The sequence below is a fragment of the Dendrobates tinctorius genome, unplaced genomic scaffold, assembly GCF_039654945.1.
Source record: "Dendrobates tinctorius isolate UK_male_01 unplaced genomic scaffold, ASM3965494v1 ptg000114l, whole genome shotgun sequence".
Lineage (NCBI taxonomy): Eukaryota > Metazoa > Chordata > Amphibia > Anura > Dendrobatidae > Dendrobates > Dendrobates tinctorius.
In genome coordinates this window covers 233,657-254,734 of record NW_027361782.1, presented here as the reverse complement: position 1 = coordinate 254,734, position 21,078 = coordinate 233,657, and the positions used below count along the sequence as shown (strand labels likewise).

At 44.8% G+C, this 21,078-nt stretch overlaps 1 protein-coding gene across 2 annotated transcripts; it reads left to right on the top strand.

Annotated features, from left to right (window-relative positions):
- Window positions 1-23: 23 nt before the first annotated feature.
- On the top strand, window positions 24-19,809 carry LOC141101092 (C-type isolectin Sp-CL4-like). Of its 2 annotated transcripts, none has more exons than XM_073589925.1 (7): window positions 24-66; window positions 962-1,034; window positions 1,103-1,159; window positions 4,062-4,309; window positions 6,196-6,333; window positions 6,960-7,065; window positions 19,304-19,809. In XM_073589925.1, exons 3-7 carry the CDS (start codon window positions 1,105-1,107, stop codon window positions 19,360-19,362), a joined length of 606 nt encoding a protein of 201 aa, XP_073446026.1. In that variant the 5' UTR covers window positions 24-66; window positions 962-1,034; window positions 1,103-1,104; the 3' UTR covers window positions 19,363-19,809. The 2 variants fall into 2 exon arrangements, with proteins under 2 accessions (XP_073446026.1, XP_073446027.1); XM_073589926.1 differs by lacking the exon at window positions 24-66 and adding an exon at window positions 85-185.
- Window positions 19,810-21,078: the final 1,269 nt, after the last annotated feature.

The window sequence follows — 21,078 nt, the reverse complement described above, 5'->3', positions numbered from 1 at the left end:
ACTCGGCCATGCGCTAAGATAGACTTTTGTTGAGACTTGTATGAGTGATGAGGATGCATGAAACTGGTGACTGACTCATTAAATAACCCCTCCCTTTGATACGTATTTGTTAGGGTTAGTTTAGCTTGAGTCAGTGCCTCATGGTGGCAAAGCATGTGCCACAGTGCTCCAGTCTAAGCACAAAGGTTAGCGCCATAGTGCTGCCACATCTCCCGCACCTCTGGGCGGTACAAGTCTATCTGCTGCACCCTGTGACAGCTAACAGGGCACAGCATTTTCCTAGCGTCACTCTCTAGTGCCGCTGCAACGGCTCCGTGCGCAAGTGGGTCTAGAAGGACTCTGACTCCGTGCCTCTGGGCAGAGTTCTGTGACCACATCGCTTGCGCTCATATCATATTAGTGCGACCCTGTGAAGTAACAGGGTTCGCCTCGTAAACTCCGGGTGAGGTAACCCGAGCGTGCTACTATCCGCCATTACCTAGCAGCAGGTTACATCTCTGCACGGTGGACCCTGGGCTACGAACGCACCTCTTACCATCATAATTATTGGGTGCGTTCCGCTAGCCCTTAACAACATAGCAAATAAAATAGAGTATTTACGCTACTTTGGGAACACGACCTTAGATTTCGATTTTGTAATAAGACTCAAAATAGTTATTAAAAAAACTGAATAGCAAGTATTGTAGTGCTTCTTTAACCTTTTGCATTGTATTTCAAAAAGTTATGGAGAGTTTTAGACAATCCAAAGTAGTATTTTTATTGAATATCTACATAATTTAATCTTCTAGTTTGTTAAACAATTTTGAACACCGTTATTGAGGTCTTGCACTTGGGTAATCAGTATCTGTGTAACTAGAGATTATATTATCTATATCTTGCTCAATTTCCAAGTTCCTCTGTAAATTTGACATAGGTGTATTACATTAAGACCATAAGTTCCTAAAATTCATCTATAAATTAGACCATAGAAGAGATCAGAAAGAAGACCGCAAGAAGTTATACAGAAGTTACAAAGGACTCCAATCTCCACTAAGGTAAATCATCTACATTTATATGATGATATCAAATGCAAAGATTTGAGACTTTTTTTTTCTCCGTACAGACATGTTGCATCTCCTGCTGCTGCTTCTAGTGGGCACCGTCTTTGCCGAAAAGCCTGGTGAGCTAACACTATACTTCAGTAACTGAGTGTATTTCCATTTTTTTTCTATGTCTGTGTAATTCAGTACAACACATAAATATGTGAATGATTTTGAAATATTCTCTAAACTTTCACTATCTTGTAATTTCTTTTTCCATACCTTTAGGCTCCTTGTTTAGGAACCTTCAGAATAGTAAAAAAAAAAAAAATCAGTCTTGGGCTATATTTCCACTTTGGCGCGTTTTTTCATGAAGCGTATTTTTGCTGCATTAAAAATGTAGTGTCTTGCAGTGCCAGCAAAGTAGACGGGATTAACAGAAATCTCATGCCCGCTGTACTTTTTTAACGCAGCGCAAACTGTGATGTGTTGTGTGTTTCATATCCGCAGCATGTCATTTTTTCTTGTGGGTACACTGAGATTTAGGCCAGGATATTCCCCATAGACTTGATTTAGGTGCAAAAATGTTGCAGGTAGAAAAAGGCACAAATGCGTCACATGTAATTCGCACCCAATTAAGGGTATGTGCAGACGATCAGTAATTGCTGCGGGTTTGATGCTGAGTACTTGTGCAGCGTCCAACCGGAGCGTCCAGATGCTACAGCATAGTGGACGGGATTTCAAGAAATCCCATGCCCACTATGCATCCACAGTCGCCTGCGGATCATCTGTGTAGACGGACATGCGGGGCGTCTCTCTAGACCGCAGCATGCCTATTTCTCTTGCGGAGGCGTGAGAGATATTTCGTCCGTACAATGTATTGGACTCGGTGAATCCACACGGTTCAGTGATCACATGCAAATTTACCTGCATTCAACAGACGGCAGTGGACATGTGCTGCGTCCAAAGCACTGTCAATTCCTGATCGTCTGCACATACCCTCAATCAATAAAGTTTTTTCAAAGCCAAATACCAGGAAATATAAACAATAAAGTAGCTTTATTTAAAGCATGACCAACAAGAGACAAAAAACGAGGGGTAAAAACACATTTAAAAAAATGCACACAAAAATGCAATGAAAAAATACAAATAATCTAATGTAAAAAATAGTAACAGAAATGGTGCAGAAATTCTGCAATGTCAAAAACTCACCAAAGGCTCATCGTGGGAATGTAGCCTTAATTTAAATATAATTATTAAGTGTTAGGCTATGTTTACATGCAGCATTTTTGCAGCATTTTGTGCTGTGTGGTTTTATGCAAATTGAAATATAAATTACCATAACAGTAAACGCTATAAGATTTCAGAATTGTCATGTAAACACTTTTTTTTTTTTTTTTTTCATCTGTAGCATTTTTGCGGCCTTTTTCACCCATAAAAAGCAATGAGATCCCTTTCACACGTCCTTGTCTCCGGTACGTGTGGTGACAGTTTGCACACGTACCAGAGACACGTACACACGTAGATCCATTCAAATTAATGGGTCTATGCATATGTTAGTGTGTTTCCTTGGACCGTGTGTCCGTGGGCAAAACACGCTGACATGTCCGTTTTTTGCTGTCATCACGGACGGCAAAACGTCCCGCACACATTCACACGGAAAACACACATTGATGTCCTCTGTGTGAAACAGATGGCCGCCGGGGAACAGCGCTTACAGCAGCGCTTCTTCCCCGGCGGCTGTCCGTGTGGTACTGATGCAGCACACAGTTGCCACACATGTACCACACATAGTACACGCATGTACACTTGGATATCTCCGGTACCGGTTTTTCCCGGTACTGGAAAAATAAGGACGTGTGAAAGAGGCCTGAGAAAGTGGAAAAAAAAATCTGCAAAAAATTTCATTGCGTTCTTTAATCAGTGCATAAAACTTACATTACCATAAACAAAGAGAAGATGTACGCTGAGCAAATGCTGCAAAAATGCTGTGGGAAAACGTTGCAAAAATGCATTTTGCAGAAAAAAATGCGTGTTAACATAGCAAAAATCAAAGAAAAGGTAGAGGAGGGAGATGCAGCTGCATTTTTCCTTTCTCAGGTTGAATTGGAAACCTTCTGTTATTTCCCTATTGAACTGATGAACATAACATATCTTACGCACCTTACTTCATCTGGACTCTCCTGACTCTGCTGGCTGCACAGCTTACCCCAGTTTTATATTTTCTTACATTTTATTTCCCTACAAAGAGATACCGGTCAGTCAGGTGGGGAGAGGTCAGTGTGGAGGAGCACGGGGGACGCTTCACTCGGAGTCGGACACTTTTTAAAGTTAGCGTTTTTCTGAAACATTGAAGCATTTTAAAGTAAAATATAGTTCATTGCTAACAGGGAGTCTGTAAGTATTTTGTGCTTCCCATGGTTAGGGCAGCGTGACTAGCAATCAGGTCCTTTTATATAGTCTTATTGACCTTCTGAGTAATCTAAAGATGATTGGTCCCAAGGCAAATTTGTAACAATAGTGAAAAAGAGAGTAATGCGCTCTTTCACTGCAAGCTTCAGATAGGAGGACGGAAAGAGAAACATCCATCCATGGACATTGGAACACTACCAAAGACAGGAGAACACAGGTAGTGGTATTCAGCTAATAGCAAGAAATATATTGTAACCAGGTCAGAAAAAATATACCTCAATACCAAAAGAAGTGATAAAAGCATAAAAATGCCGATCTGAGCAGAAGAAAACCCAGTCGGTAAATGCCATTTCACATGAACACACGGTTTCTCCATTGGAATAGTAGTCATCAGCTATCAAAGGTCACTTGTTGTATTGGCCTCGCGTTGGACAACGTGACCTTCTGGGCCAGTTTAGGATCTATGACGTGAGGATAATCACAACTTCTTCACACTGTATGGTTATATAAAACTTTGATATGTATAAATGTGTCCTCCCTTACCTTTTCTTCAATTTAGATATGAACGCCAATTTTTCAACTGACACCATGTAATGAGTATATTTAGATTTCATCCATTATCTTCTATAGATGATTGCCCCCAGGATCATCAAGAAGAACACATTGTTCCAGGCATTTCAGAGGATAAATGTGACATGCCAGAGGTCATTGAAAACACTCCTCTAAGTGACTGCAAGATGGAGAAATGCCAGAATGTCTCATTAGATGGAACCAGTGTGGAACTAAAGTGTGGAACGAAGCTGAGCCATAAGTGTCATAGTAAAGGAACTTGCTCCTATCATTTTTCCTCATGTCCAAGGACCTTTTCACAAGCTCAGGTTTGTCAGTTTTGGATATAATTCAATAGGTTGTAAGAATTTATTGTATTAAATTAATTACCGTACTTAATCAAAAACAAAATGATTTTCAGAATTGTAAAGAAACCTTTAAGGGGTTATTGATAGTGATATGAAGTGTGAATGGTGGATTCCTAGCTCCTGATCCCTCCACCAATAAGTACAATAAAGGGGCACAGTGCGCCAGGAGGCTGCTTCCTTGTATTACTTGACAGTACCATCCAGGTCCCTGTGGCTGAGTCTAAAACGGAATCTTGTATGTAAGAGTGGTACTACATCTAGTATTTCAGAGAAATCCATGTTTTTCTTCTATGTAAATGAGTTGGCCGGGCATGAGAATCTGCCACCAAAGCTTATTTTAAATTAAAAAGGAAGTTACCAGTGTGAGACATGTAGATCAGAAGAGCAGACTATCAGTCATTACATGTCTCAGACTGGTATCTTCACCGCTCATTTATATATTAGAAAAATTTAGATTCCATGGATAAAAGTCATCGGATCACTGATATCAAAGTAACATTTTATCCAGTTTCCAATGACCTGCATGCCCATATAGTCGGCTTAGGGGGATTGATCCTACTGATTGATCACTTTTAAATAAACTAAATTTATAAAGCAATTACTATTTAAACTTGTTAGGCTAGTTTCACACTAACTTATTTTCCACGCAGCGCTCGGCGCCACTAAGCCCCGCCCCCTGCCGGCTCCCTGCCCGCCCCATCCGGTCATCTCCGCCTACTATCGTACACGGCTGCATGCGATCTGCGCACCCTATCTTTAGCATAGGGTGCGCAGATCGTGCGCTAGCAGGATTTTAGCGTGCACTGCGCACTTTTGAAGGTGCGCTGGTGTGCGCCGAACGCACCATGTTGCATTTTGGCACGCTCGGCGCACTTTCAGAAGTGCACAGCGCACGCTAAAATCCAACTAGCGCACGGTCTGCACACCCTATGCTAAAGATAGGGTGCGCAGATCGCATGCAGCCGTGTGCGATAGTAGGCGGCGATGACCGGATGGGGCAGGGCTTAGCGGCGCCGAGCGCAAGCATGGAAAATAAGCTAGTGTGAAACTAGCCTTAGTGTTGCAAATAATTAACCCTCACTGCCACTTATATTGAGCATTGCGCGATATTAGATACAGCAGGGAGGAAGGACACTGAAGAGCTATTCAATCAGACTAGGTGGTGGAGATTGAGGTTGGCACATGAATATTTGGATTAATGGGTTCTCTAGCTATTTTCTGGAGTGAAAATGTTTAAAAAGCAGATATTAGAGTTGAGTAAAAAGAATCCATATGAGTCTTCCATGGCAGACTGGCCAGGGCTGTCTCCACTTCTCTGCTTTCCATCCTCAGTCAAGCTCCATGGGCGCCACATATGCTTTCTAGACCCCATGACATCATGTTACGGTTTGACACATTTTATGACATCGCATGAGGCCTAGTAACCAGGCCTCTCGAGATACCATGACAATGTGACCCCTAGTAAGTACAAAAGGCACCCAGGGTGCTGGGCTATGGAGGCTGTGCACAAAAGTTAAGACTACTCTGCCACAGAAGACCAAGCCAGACCCTGGACCGGGGCAGCAGAAATCTTTTTCCTCAACTCTAGTGGTCACTCAGACAGAGATTTTCAAAACAAGCACATCAACCTCATAGGGTCTAAGAGGTCTATTTAATAATGTTTGCAGCTTGTATTGTATTGTGATATCGGCTTAAATGTTTACAACTGGTGGTAGCTGGAGGTGTAAGAAGTAGGCAGTCAACGGATTTCAAAATAGCACCTCTAATTTATCCTTTCTTGTATCTGTAAAAATCACATTTGAAAAAATGATGCCCACATATTAATTATATTTTTATTGTGGATTAAGGAATATTGTCGTTGTAACCGTGGAAATCTAAGCTCCATACATAGCTCCTGCATTAATGAATACGTGAGAAGACAGGCTCAATGTGCTTTCGGTAACCAGTTTAAATACTTGTGGATCGGTGTCTATAAAAACTGCAGTGTAAGTACCTGGGAAAGGGAGTTCTTCTTCTAGTAAATGCATTTAACGGTACAAAATAATTATTTTTGACACTAAATGTTGCCTATATGAAAACTGATGACTAGCTGAATTACAGTAAATTATGATAATATATGACATAATTAATATAATATTGGAAACAGTGTGAGAATTTACTCCGGTTATGGACTGGAGTGAGATTTCTGCTGTGGCGCATGTCACAGATTAAACACTCCTGATTCATTAAGTATGCCTTGTAGTGAGTCAGAATTGTCTAATGCAAATACACCGCCGGTCTTGATGAATCAGGGCCCATAGCGCCTATGTATAAGATGATATATGTGACTCTTGTAGTGGCGAGATAAATTAATATGTACATTATACCACCTTTCATTTATGGTAGGGAGAATGTCAGTTATTCATCTCAAACATTTCTTTATTAACTTTCTTTTATCATACTTTATTTCTAGTAATAGAATATTAATAATATTACACATTATAAGAACTGTTAGGAGGAACCTTCACAACACCCTACATTTATTCTGCTTATAGATGTTGTATTGTTTACAAGCAATTTACCTATTTTCAACCCTGATATTATATGTTATCTTTTTTTTTCTCCAATGTAGAGTTCTCAATACATAAATGTAGATGGGAGTGCATTAGACTATACAAACTGGGCCTGTGGCTACCCACAAATGTGTGGAACCTGGTGCACTGCTCTGAACTTGTCAGGTAAGCAGAAAACGATAAAGTTACATAAGTAGCATATCAGTACACCAAATTACAGCTTATATATAGCCATATTCGACGTAAAAGGGGCATCATTTAGCTTATAATAATCCATAGCTATAACCTGTATTATAGCCCAGAGCTACATTCATAGCTCTGACAGCTGCCATTGGAACAGAAGACACACATTGTCCTATTACAGATGTTGATATATCATTTTTCCTACCATCTCATTATTGTACTGTGCTTTGGAGTATGATAAGTCTACACCAGGGTTCCCCAACTCCAGTCCTGAAGGTCCACCAACAGGTCATGTTTTCAGGATTGCCCTTGTATTGCACAGGTGAAGCAATTATCACCTGGGCAATACTAAGGAAATCCTGAAAACATAACCTGTTGGTGGACCTTCAGGACTGGAGTTGGGGATCCCTGATCTACACTACTAGGAAAAGAGTGGATCCATTTAATGCTATGTACACACATGCAGAATTCCCCTGAAAAAATAGCGTCCCCTGCCATACACTTACAGTACTGCGGCCATTTGGTGCTCTTGGATAGAGGTGATTCAGGAGCTGAGTGCCTCCAAACATGGCGAGTGTTAGGCTGGTTTCACATTAGCGCATTTTCAGCGCGCGCACGGCCGGGGGTAGCTCCGCCCCCGATCCGGCTCTCTGCCCGGCGTGCCCGCCCCTTCCTTGTAGCGCCGCCTCCTAGCGGACAGCGGCGCCTGCGATCGGCGCACCCTATCTTTAGCATAGGGTGCGCCGATCGTGCGCAGGCCGTGCGCTAGTTGCGCTTTGACCTGCGCTGCGCACTTTTGATGGTGCGCCGTGCGCGCCAAAATCAAACTTTTCGGATTTTGGCGCGCAGCGCAGGTCAAAGCGCAACTAGCGCACGGCCTGCGCACGATCGGCGCACCCTATGCTAAAGATAGGGTGCGCCGATCGCAGGCGCCGCTGTCCGCTAGGAGGCGGCGCTACAAGGAAGGGGCGGGCACGCCGGGCAGAGAGCCGGATCGGGGGCGGAGCTACCCCCGGCCGTGCGCGCGCTGAAAATGCGCTAATGTGAAACCAGCCTTAGTTGTGTTATACAGTCAGAATTTGACATTAACAGAAGCGACCAGAGCTAGCGCTGAACACTACTGCTTAATTACATAAATGCTGCTCTCCGTCATATATATTTATATATATATATATATATATATATATATATATATATATATATATAAAAAATTAAACAAATCTGAAAGCAAATTTGGTATAAAAAGAGTTGAATGCACATTAAAATAGCAATTCAAACTTCATTATGCTCAAATTGAACTCCATGAACCGAGAGTGCATATTATTTTGGTATCACCATAATCATACTCACAGGCGGACACTTACAGCTTGGGGCCACTGTGCAAGAAACGTGTCTGGACCCCCTTCCTTTTATGGTGACAAAGCTACATACATATATATATATATATATATATATATATATATATATATATATATATATATATATATATATACACACTCACTGGCCACTTTATTAGGTACACCATGCTAGTAACGGGTTGGACCCCCTTTTGCCTTCAGAACTGCCTCAATTCTTCGTGGCAGAGATTCAACAAGGTGCTGGAAGCATTCCTCAGAGATTTTGGACCATATTGACATGATGGCATCACACAGTTGGCGCAGATTTGTCGGCTGCACATCCCTGATGCGAATCTCCCGTTCCACCACATCCCAAAGATGCTCTATTGGATTGAGATCTGGTGACTGAGGAGGCCATTTGAGTACAGTGAACTCATTGTCATGTTCAAGAAACCAATCTGAGATGATTCGAGCTTTATGACATGGCGCATTATCCTGCTGAAAGTAGCCATCAGATGCCTGTTCTTAGCTGAGAGGAGTGGTACCCAGTGTGGTCTTCTGCTGCTGTAGCCCATCTGCCTCAAAGTTCGACGCACTGTGCGTTCAGAGATGCTCTTCTGCCTACCTTGGTTGTAACGGGTGGCAATTTGAGTCACTGTTGCCTTTCTATCAGCTCGAACCAGTATGCCCATTCTCCTCTGACCTCTGGCATCAACAAGGCATTTCCGGCCACAGAACTGCCGCTCACTGGATTTTTTTTCTTTTTCGGACCATTCTCTGTAAACCCTAGAGATGGTTGTGCGTGAAAACCCCAGTAGATCAGCAGTTTCTGAAATACTCAGACCAGCCCTTCTTGCACCAACAATCATGCCACGTTCAAAGGCACTCAAATCACCTTTCTTCCCCATACTGATGCTCGGTTTGAACTGCAGGAGATTGTCTTGACCATGTCTACATGCCTAAATGCACTGAGTTGCCGCCATGTGATTGGCTGATTAGAAATTAAGTCTTAACACACAGTTGGACAGGTGTACCTAATAAAGTGGCCAGTGAGTGTATATATATATATATATATATATATATATATATATATATATACAGTAGGGATTCAACTTGCTCAGGAGCAACGGGAGACAATCAGGAGGCACGATCCTTTAAAAGTTCATAGGGTTTATTGCTCCATAACCCATAAACCAGCACATAACATAAGGAATAGCCTTTAGCTCAGGCGAAAGTAAGTATAAGTGTCCATTGTTTCAGGCTCAGTCCTGGATCCTCAGCAAACACAGGAGGCTTATCCCTCCTCACATACAGCCAATATACATAGGCCTCACCGGGTCAGCAGCCTCAGCACGTGGTCTTCAGGAAGGTAGCACACCTTCCTCCACCTAGGCCTGCCGGGACCTTCCACATGGCTCAATCAGATCCATGCGCTCTCTCTCATGTGACCGGACCTCAGGTACCTTATATGGTCCATAACCACACCCACAGGTGATCACATGGCTATGACCTCACTAAAGGTCCTATTACACACAGCCACACATATACTTTATTATGACACTCTTAAACACACCCCTGGGTGGGTTTGTAGGTAACCAGGTCCGCCCATCTCTCTAGTTACCTGGAGAATTCTCCCTTATACATTGAAGCAACACCTCAGCAATATCATTGCTGAACAACACATAAGTCTCCATCCCAAAGCCACCCACTTTTGGATACATAACGGCCATTCCGTATTCTGCCATTCATCCTTTCTCCTGGGACATCCACACAGTGCCCCCTAGTGGACTCAGTGGTTACTACACCACATACCTCCCCCTCTGTTCAAACTTGTGGGGTTGAACACATAACATCACATCAGGGTCTCGCGACCGGGCACTCACTACACCTTGCCCCACAGGTCGAGAGAACCGTCTCCATCTGTCATACGGCCTCGTTCCTACGTTAGACCTCCCCCGCCTCCAGCGGTCAGAATATCGGTCATTGGCTTTGACCCTCCAGTCACGGTCTGTCTGCCTCGTCAGACACTGGTCAGTCACCATCCTTTCTCTATCTAAGCGTCTTGTAACAAATGGTACCCCACCACATCTAAGTTTACTTTTCAGTGCATTAACCTCACAGTTCTTTGCATCTGCTGTCTCCGTAGCAACCTCCAGTTCACACTGTAATCTACGGTGCAACGTATTGGCACGTTGAGCCTCTTTCTCTGCTTCCATCTGGCGTTTCAACTGTTTCAGACGCACATCATTTCCCTCCGCCAGGTCTTGGTACTGCTCAGAATTACGCCTTTCATCATCCATTTGCCTTAGTACAACCTTCAGTTTTTTCTCCGTACGACGTACTTGTTTGCTAGCAGATTGTCGCACTTTAATTTCTGCATCAAACTGTTCCTCCAGTAGTGCAACCTCTGCTTCTAAGTCCTTATTCTGGCGAAGTAATTGCTGACGGGCATTCTCATACTTCTGAGCATTACTACGTTCTGTCTTCAGATCAGCATCCATCTGGTCAACCTGAAGTGTGGCCTTTCTCAGCTAGTCATTGGCTAATTCAACGTTGCCGTGTTCTTCCTCCACTTCTTCTTCAAGCTGAACAATGCGAGACTCTAACCGCCTCTTTTCTTCCAAAGCCAGAGCACCTTCACCTCTGTTGTTGGCAATCACATCAGCCAGTTCATCTCTTTCCTGCTGTGCTTGTCTTTTAGCACACTCTGCAGCAGCAAGCTCCATCTGCAAACGAATCACCTCTGCTTCCATACTTTTCAGTTTCTTTTTGTCTTCACACTGTTGCTTACTCAGGCCTGGCCGCTGTAAGTCTTCGTCCCACTTCTTCTCCCGCAGAAGACCACTTACAGTTTCTGTTAGTACTCCTACCTCTTCTCTGAGGGACTTATTCAGACCTTGCCACGATGCCAGGTGACGTTTGAGCTCGAAGACTTCTTTCTCTAGCTCATCCAGTCTGTGCTCCCTTTCTCTCTCAGAGCCACAGTCACCCCTAGAGTCTGAGTCACGCCGATCATCCGAGTCAACCCTCCAGTTACCCTCTGAACGTGTGTCCACTCCAGTCACCTCATCTCCCAGCCCACCATCTGTCTTGTCACGAGACGTCAGGTCCGTCAGTTGGGCAGATGTACTTCTTTTCCCGGTCAGTTCTACTTCTGACCTGTCCACTTTAGGAGGCGTTACAGTCTCAGCGTCCGCTGGCCCCACAGTCGAAACGTCTCCATCGTCCGACCATATGTCATCAAACAACACAAAGTCCCGGCCCCTCTCCAAGGCATAGACTAAGTCTTGTGGTATCCTGCCCCCTTTGCACACACCACCTTTGGTCCCCTCAAACATTACTCGGTCTACTGCATAGTTCACCGTGATCCCATGTTTACAGCGAACCCTGGCGTTTTTCTCGTTCAGAGATAAAACGAGCGGAGTTCCTGTCAGTCACCTGACTCTCTGAGTCCAGTCTACCAGAGACTCCTTCCCGGTGCAGCATCACGGTACACACCTGTTGCCCATCATTATCAGGAAAATACATGCCGCACTCCTCAAAACTCATACACACACACACTGCGGTTCCCCAGACATACCCACTGAGGCAACCAGTGCTGTCATTTCCTGAACCACCCCAATTTGGGTTGCTGCCCCCTCCCGGGACTCCACCCCTTTTTGGGTTACCACTCCAATTTGGGTCACCATCCCCTTTTGGGACTCCACCCCTTTTGGGCTACCTCCCCGATTTGGGCCACCGCCCCCTTTCGGGATTTACCCATGTCCGTTCTGCAGAACTTCTTATACCACAGTTCACACAGTACAGTTTGTCTTTTTGGGCTGGTACTGGCTCTTTAAGCACGACACCACACCAGTTCCTTCTGGCGCTGCCACAACTCCTGCTGTCAGAAATCACCGACACCAGTTCCTTCTGGCGCTGCCACAACTCCTGCTGTCAGAAATCACCAACACCAGTTCCTTCTGGCGCTGCCACAGCTCCTGCTGTCACAAATGACCGACACCACCGGCTGCTGTTCACACACAACGGCTGGTGTCCCCTTCGTAACCCCGTCGAGTTACAGGAAGCCGCTTGTCCCCTTCGTAACCCCGCTGAGTTACAGCAAGCCGCTTGTCACCTTCTTGACTCCCACTGAGCCACCGCAGGCTGAGTCAAGAACAGAAGAGAAAAAAAACACACCACAAAAAACTCACGTTTCCTGACTGTGTGCTATTCAGGACGTGCCGTCTCCGCCTGAGACCGTCCAACACACAGGGCGCATCGGGTGCTATTCAGGGAGCCGACCCTCCTCCCAGGGTTTCCCAACACATCGGCCTCACCAGGTCCAGGGGCTCGGCGGGTGCTATTCAGGACATCCATCTTCACCTGAGACTGCCCAACACTCACGCCTCACCAGGTCCAAGGTCATACCACGTGCTCCAGGGATCCGATTCTTCTCCTAGAACCTCCCAACACTGACCCTCCAGGACCTTGCTCACTGAACCCTCTAGGTACACAGTCTTGCTCACTGAGCCTGGTCAGTACAACACAGATTCCTGTCCGTTACCTGCTGGTGTCAGCCACACAGGTTCTCGGGTACCTCTTATCCGCAGAGGCCCCCTAGCACAATTCACAGTCTCTTTCTCACTGACCCCGGTCAGTATTACTCACGGTTTTCCAGACCGTCTGCTCTCCTGGCTCAGAGCTGCCAGTACAGCAACATGTACCTTCTTGGAACCGCTGCCCACAGTCTGTCACCAATTGTAGGGATTCAACTTGCTCAGGAGCAACGGGAGACCATCAGGAGGCACGATCCTTTAAAAGTTCATAGGGTTTATTGCTCCATAACCCATAAACCAGCACATAACATAAGGAATAGCCTTTAGCTCAGCAAACACAGGAGGCTTATCCCTCTTCACATACAGCCAATATACATAGGCCTCACTGGGTCAGCAGCCTCAGCACGTGGTCTTCAGGAAGATAGCACACCTTCCTCCACCTAGGCCTGCCGGGACCTTCCACATGGCTCAATCAGATCCATGCGCGCTCTCTCTCATGTGACCGGACCTCAGGTACCTTATATGGTCCATAATCACACCCACAGGTAATCACATGGCTATGACCTCACTAAAGGTCCTATTACACACAGCCACACATATACTTTATTATGACACTCTTAAACACACCCCTGGGTGGGTTTGTAAGTAACCAGGTCCGACCATCTCTCTAGTTACCTGTAGACTTCTCCCTTATAAATTGAAGCAACACCTCAGCAATATCATTGCTGAACAACACATAAGTCTCCATCCCAAAGCCACCCACTTTGGGATACATAACGGCCATTCCGTATTCTGCCACTCATCTTTTCTCCTGGGACATCCACACAGCGCCCCTAGTGGACTCAGTGGTGACTACACCACAATATATATATATATACACTCACTGGCCACTTTATTAGGTACACCTGTCCAACTGTGTGTTAAGACTTAATTTCTAATCAGCCAATCACATGGCGGCAACTCAGTGCATTTAGGCATGTAGACATGGTCAAGACAATCTCCTGCAGTTCAAACCGAGCATCAGTATGGGGAAGAAAGGTGATTTGAGTGCCTTTGAACGTGGCATGATTGTTGGTGCCAGAAGGGCTGGTCTGAGTATTTCAGAAACTGCTGATCTACTGGGATTTTCACGCACAACCATCTCTAGGGTTTACAGAGAATGGTCCGAAAAAGAAAAAAAATCCAGTGAGCGGCAGTTCTGTGGCCGGAAATGCCTTGTTGATGCCAGAGGTCAGAGGAGAATGGGCATACTGGTTCGAGCTGATAGAAAGGCAACAGTGACTCAAATTGCCACCCGTTACAACCAAGGTAGGCAGAAGAGCATCTCTGAACGCACAGTGCGTCGAACTTTGAGGCAGATGGGCTACAGCAGCAGAAGACCACACTGGGTACCACTCCTCTCAGCTAAGAACAGGAAACTGAGGCTACAATTTGCACAAGCTCATCGAAATTGGACAGTAGAAGATTGGAAAAACGTTGCCTGGTCTGATGAGTCTCGATTTCTGCTGCGACATTCGGATGGTAGGGTCAGAATTTGGCATAAACAACATGAAAGCATGGATCCATCCTGCCTTGTATCAACGGTTCAGGCTGGTGGTGGTGGTGTCATGGTGTGGGGAATTTTTTCTTGGCACTCTTTGGGCCCCTTGGTACCAATTGAGCATCGTTGCAACGCCACAGCCTACCTGAGTATTGTTGCTGACCATGTCCATCCCTTTATGACCACAATGTACCCAACATCTGATGGCTACTTTCAGCAGGATAATGCGCCATGTCATAAAGCTCGAATCATCTCAGATTGGTTTCTTGAACATGACAATGAGTTCACTGTACTCAAATGGCCTCCTCAGTCACCAGATCTCAATCCAATAGAGCATCTTTGGGATGTGGTGGAACGGGAGATTCGCATCAGGGATGTGCAGCCGACAAATCTGCGCCAACTGTGTGATGCCATCATGTCAATATGGTCCAAAATCTCTGAGGAATGCTTCCAGCACCTTGTTGAATCTCTGCCATGAAGAATTGAGGCAGTTCTGAAGGCAAAAGGGGGTCCAACCCCTTACTAGCATGGTGTACCTAATAAAGTGGCCAGTGAGTGTATATATATATATATATATATATATATATATATATATATATATATATATATATATATATATATATATTAGCTGAAGAGCCCGGCGCTGCCCGGGCATAGTAGCTAACTGTGGTTAGTTATAGAAAATTATAATTATCCTCCATCCCATAGTCCCGTGCCCATATACCCATCATACATATCCACGATCCCATAGGCCCGTGCCCATATACCCATCATACATATCCTCCATCCCATAGTCGAGTGCCCATATACCCATCACACATCCTCCATCCCATAGTCCCATGCCCATATACCCATCATACATATCCTCCATCCCATAGTCCAGTGCCCATATACCCATCACACATCCTCCATCCCATAGTCCCGTGCCCATATACCCATCATACATATCCGCCATCCCATAGTCCCGTGCCCATATACCCGTCAAACATATGCTCCATCCCATAGTCCAGTGCCCAAAAACCCATCACACATCCTCCATCCCATAGTCCCGTGCCCATATACATATCCTCCATCCCATAGTCCCGTGCCCATATACCTGTCATACATATCCTCCATCCCATAGTCCGGTGCCCATATACTCATCACACATCCTCCAATCCATAGTCAACCATTATGACATCATAATGAGCGGCGGCAGGGCTTGCAACCTTTGATGACATCAGCGTCACCATGGCAACCATTGTGACATCATAATGAGGGGCGGGGCTTGATACGCACACACTGCTTCCCCAGTATGCAAATAGGGGCATTGTGACATCACAATGAGGGGTGGGGCTTGACGCGCACACACTTTTTCCCCCAGTATGTAGATAGGGGCAACATTGTTTGGTGAATTGGAGCGAGCGGGGTTAAAATTTCGCCTCACAACATAGCTTAGGACGCTCTCGGGGTCCAGACGTGTGACTGTGCCAAATTTTGTGGCTGTAGTTGCGATGGTACGGATGCCTATCCCGGACATACAAACAAACATACACACACACACATACAGTACACACATACATACACACTTTGAGCTTTATATATTAGATATAGACACACAGACATACATCTAATATATAAAGCTCAAAGTGTGTATGTATGTATGTGTGTGTGTATGTCCGGGATAGGCATCCGCACCGTCGCAGCTACAGCCACAAAATTTGGCACAGTCACACGTCTGGACCCGGAGAGCGTCCTAAGCTATGTTGTGAAGCGAAATTTTAATCCCGCGCGTTCCAATTCACCAAACAATTTTGCCCCATCTACATACTGGGGAAAAAGTGTGTTCGCGTCCACCCCCGCCCCTCATTATGATGTCATAATGCCTCTATCTACATACTGGGGAAACAGTGTGTGCGTATCAAGCCCCGCCCCTCATTATGATGTCACAATGGTTGCCATGGCGTCGCTGATGTCATCATAGGTTGCAAGCCCCGCCGCTCATTATGATGTCATAATGGTTGACTATGGGATGGAGGATGTGTGATGGGTATATGGGCACTGGACTATGGGATGGAGGATATGTATGACGGGTATATGGGCACGGGCCTATGGGATGGTGGATATGTATGACGGGTATATGGGCACGGGACTATGGAATGGAGGATGTGTGATGGGTATATGGGCACTGGACTATGGGATGGAGGATATGTTTGACGGGTATATGGGCACGGGACTATGGGATGGACGATATGTATAACGGGTATATGGGCATGGGACTATGGGATGGAGGATGTGTGATGGGTATATGGGCACTGGACTATGGGATGGAGGATATGTATGACGGGTATATGGGCATGGGACTGTGGGATGGAGGATGTGTGATGGGTATATGGGCACTCGACTATGGGATGGCGAATATGTATGATGGGCATATGGGCATGGGACTGTGGGATGGAGGATGTGTGATGGGTATATGGGCATTGGACTATGGGATGGAGGATGTATGATGGGTATATGGGCATTGGACTATGAGATGAAGGGTGTATGATGGGTATATGAACACTCGACTATGGGAGGAAGGATATGTATGATGGGTATATGGGCACGGGCCTATGGGATGGTGGATATGTATGATGGGTATATGGGCATGGGACTATGGGATGGAGGATGTGTGATGGGTATATGGGCACTGGACTATGGGATGGAGGATATGTATGATGGGTATATGGGCATGGGACTATGCGATGAAGGATGTGTGATGGGTATATGGGCATGGGACTATGGGATGGAGGATGTGTGATGGGCATATGGGCACTCCACTATGGGATGGAGGATATGTATGATGGGTATATGGGCACTGGACTATGGGATGGAGGATATGTATGATGGGTATATGGGCATGGGACTATGGGATGGAGGATGTGTAATGGGTATATGGGCACGGGACTATGGGATGGAGGATGTGTGATGGGTATATGGGCACTCGACTATGGGATGGAGGATATGTATGATGGGTATATGGGCACTCGACTATGGGATGGAGGATATGTATGATGGGTATATGGGCACGGGCTTATGGGACGGTGGATATGTATGATGGGTATATGGGCACGGGACTATGGGATGGAGGATAATTATAATTTGTTATAACTAACCACAGTTAGTTACTATGCCCGGGCAGCACCGGGCTCTTCAGCTAGTATATATATATATCACATAGTCTCCTTTATTATGTATATTGCTGTCCCTTTTACAGCGCCCTCTATTGTTATGTACAGTACCGTCCTTTACATATTGGATTATATAGAGCCCTGTTTTTATTACATAATGTCCTGTCTTGTTAGCTGTATAATCATTGCCCTTTCCACCACCCTCATCATTTCCTCCTCCCCCACATCCCCATCCTTGCCCATTCCACCACTTCCATCATTTCCTCCTCCACCACCATCCCCATCATTGCCTTCTCCCCATCACCTAAATCATTGCCTCCTCCCCAATCACCCCCATTATTTCCTTCTCCCCTTCACCCCCATCATTGCCTTCTCCCCATCACCCCCATCGTTGCTCTTTCCTCCACCTACACACACAGACACACACAGCACCTTTTACCTCTCTGCACATTCCCCCGCAGTGCTACACATGCACACACACCACAACTCATCTCTACACACACACATACATACAAAACACACACACAGCATCTCTCACCTGTCCGCACCGCAGGCACTCCCACAGCATCACCGGCGCCTGCGATTCCTCTCTCTGCCACAGCCGGCCTCTGAATGATGACATCATCCAGCAGTGCTGCTGTCTGTGTCAGAGACAGGAAGGGCGGGCACTGGGCAGTAAGCAGGACAAACCCTTGCAGCTCCACTCTGCTGCTATTTTCTCTTGTAGGCAGCGAAGCTGCAGGGATCGCTCGCATATGAGGGCAATCTGGCATGAGGCCCCCCGGAGCCTCGGGCCCGGAGAAATAGGCCAGATTGCCCTTATTATTAGCCACCCTGCAGGGGCCCCCTCCACCTCCGGCCCTGGTGCAGCCATACAGGCTGCACATGCGGTATGTCCGCTCATGATCATGCTAACTGAAGATCTATGTTGCCAGGGCATTTTTGCCACATAATGAACGCCGTAAATCCAAAATGCAATGACAGAATTACAATTTTTTCTTACCATTTCACTTTAATAGGCAAGGGTCACATGACCATAGAATTTCTCATTCTGATCAGAATTTGATCCAAATATCAGCATATGTGGTTCTGTTCTCTCAGATGATAAAGTTGGTGCACACTGAGAAGATGGAGAACAAAATTTCTCCATCTTCTCCATTGTGTCAGTGTGCAGAAATTGGACTGTACTCTGATGTCATCAGAGTGCAGTCCGATGATTTCCATGTACTCATTGACTTGCCAGGAAAAATCTGAATTGGATCCAACTGACTATGTTGACCTAAAGGAAAGTGAAGGCCCTTGGAAGTGCAAATATAAAAACTAAAACGACCAAAAAAATGCATCTGAGCCACATGCGTGAAGACTATGAGGAGCAGTGAGACTTGTGGGAGGAAGCATCCACGCAAGGAGCAAAATGGTGGACTGTAGGAGAGGCTGGAGAGTGACTGAAGCCTGAGGGGGTCTGGAGGGCCTCTGACCACCGTGTGAGGATGGGGGGACAGAAACACTTTTCTGTAAAAAAACAGAATTTGTTTTCTAAACTTCTTTAAAAACATAAAAGATTTTAACTGCAAAGTGTTGTACATTTTTTCTCTTGATTAGTGGAGGCTGTGCTCTGTTCCATCATTAATAAGATTATTTTTTACTTTTCAGATGGCAAGTGGTATACTTTCAACTGCTGCACACGACTGCCTTTTGTCTGCACGTGTTAACCACAGACAGTCATATAAAGCTTTCATTTCTCACGCTGATATCTATTTTTACATTTTGCTATGGCAGCTAATGATTCCAAGTGCAAATCATTTTATGGGCCCAAAATGACGCTTTGGTAGCTACAAAGTGCTAATTACTCCCAGGAATCCGGTCAGCAATTAGAGATTTCCTAACTCACAGGTGTCATCTGTTTTGAATGTTTGTTTTTTTTTTTGCTATGTTTGTATTTGGCCAAAAAAACAAAAATAATCTGAAGTTAATAAAATGATCGCCATTTCTAGTAGTCACCACATTAGCCAATATATGTCCTCGTTTCTTCAAACAACAGTGACTACTTCACGTCCATTAAAATCATGCTTTCATACACACTCTCTATCTTTAACAGTGTCATGATTTTGGCTTTGTGGAGATATCATACAAAAATCTAATAAAAAGTGATGCAATTTAAAAAAAAAAAAGCGTTTAGTGTGTTTTTATTTCCAACTTTGTCATAAACGTTGCAATCCTCACAACATTTTTCACTTTTAGGCTCGATCAAACTGGTGTCTAACCCAGACAAGTGCAATCCGAGAAAAAGTCAGATTGCACTCGGACCAATGTTATAATGAGGCCATGCAGATCGGCATATTTTTTTCTCAACTGTATTCGGAGTGTGTAAAAAAATCGCAACATGCTGCTATTTCACTCCGAACTCTCATGGTTGAGCGAAAAAAATCAGATTTCCTAGAAACCATCAGTATGGTAACAGATTATTACAGATACATTACAATTCTATAAGATGGGAAACTGTAAATGGTCCTGTAAAATATTAATAGCTGCCGAGTAATAAAACAGATTGTACGCGGATGACAAGTGGGGAAAAAAATTGTCCTAATCTCCTGGAAGAGAATGGGCCCCATTTTTTATACGCTAGTAAGTCTACACAATGACTAGAGCTCTGAAACATTGTAATGTTTAATAGCTGAATATTCCAAATAAATGAAAACAAATAATGACATATTTCCCAGATTCAGCAGAGGCAAAATTGATGGAATCCTTCAATATTGAGGAAATGTTTAGGGATTCAATTTCCAATTTGCATTTGTAAAACACATATCAGCACAAGTTTAAGGGAAGAAAGACACAGGCCTGAGACCACATCTAAGGCCGGTTTTAGGGCTATTACCCATTTGCGAGAAATACGGACGAGTGCAATCCGATAAAAATTCGGATTGCACTCGGACCAATGTTATTCAATAGGTGACATCACATTTGCATTATTTTTTCTTAGCCGAAATCGGACTGAGAAAAAAAAATCGTAGCATGCTGCGTATTGCTGCAATTATTGGACGAGACTCGCCAATGCAAGTCAATGGATGCGAGAAAAAAATCGGACAGCACTCGCACCATGCGAGTGCTGTCCGATTTTTACGCACTGGTGTCCTTTGAAAAGCAATTCATGTCCGGCTACTGCAAAATCACACTGACAGCTCAGAAAACATTACATATATACACATAGAATACATACACATATATATATATATATATATATATATATATATATATATATATATATATACACACATGTCATTGAGCTGCGCAGACTCCGGGCCTGATCCGCGGTGAACTCGGCAGCGTGGGAAAATGTTCAGAAACTTTCCCACGCTACTTAGTTCATGCTTTTTTATTTTTAATTTTTTTACAGGAGAACGTTGGCCTCACTTGGATTGGAAACC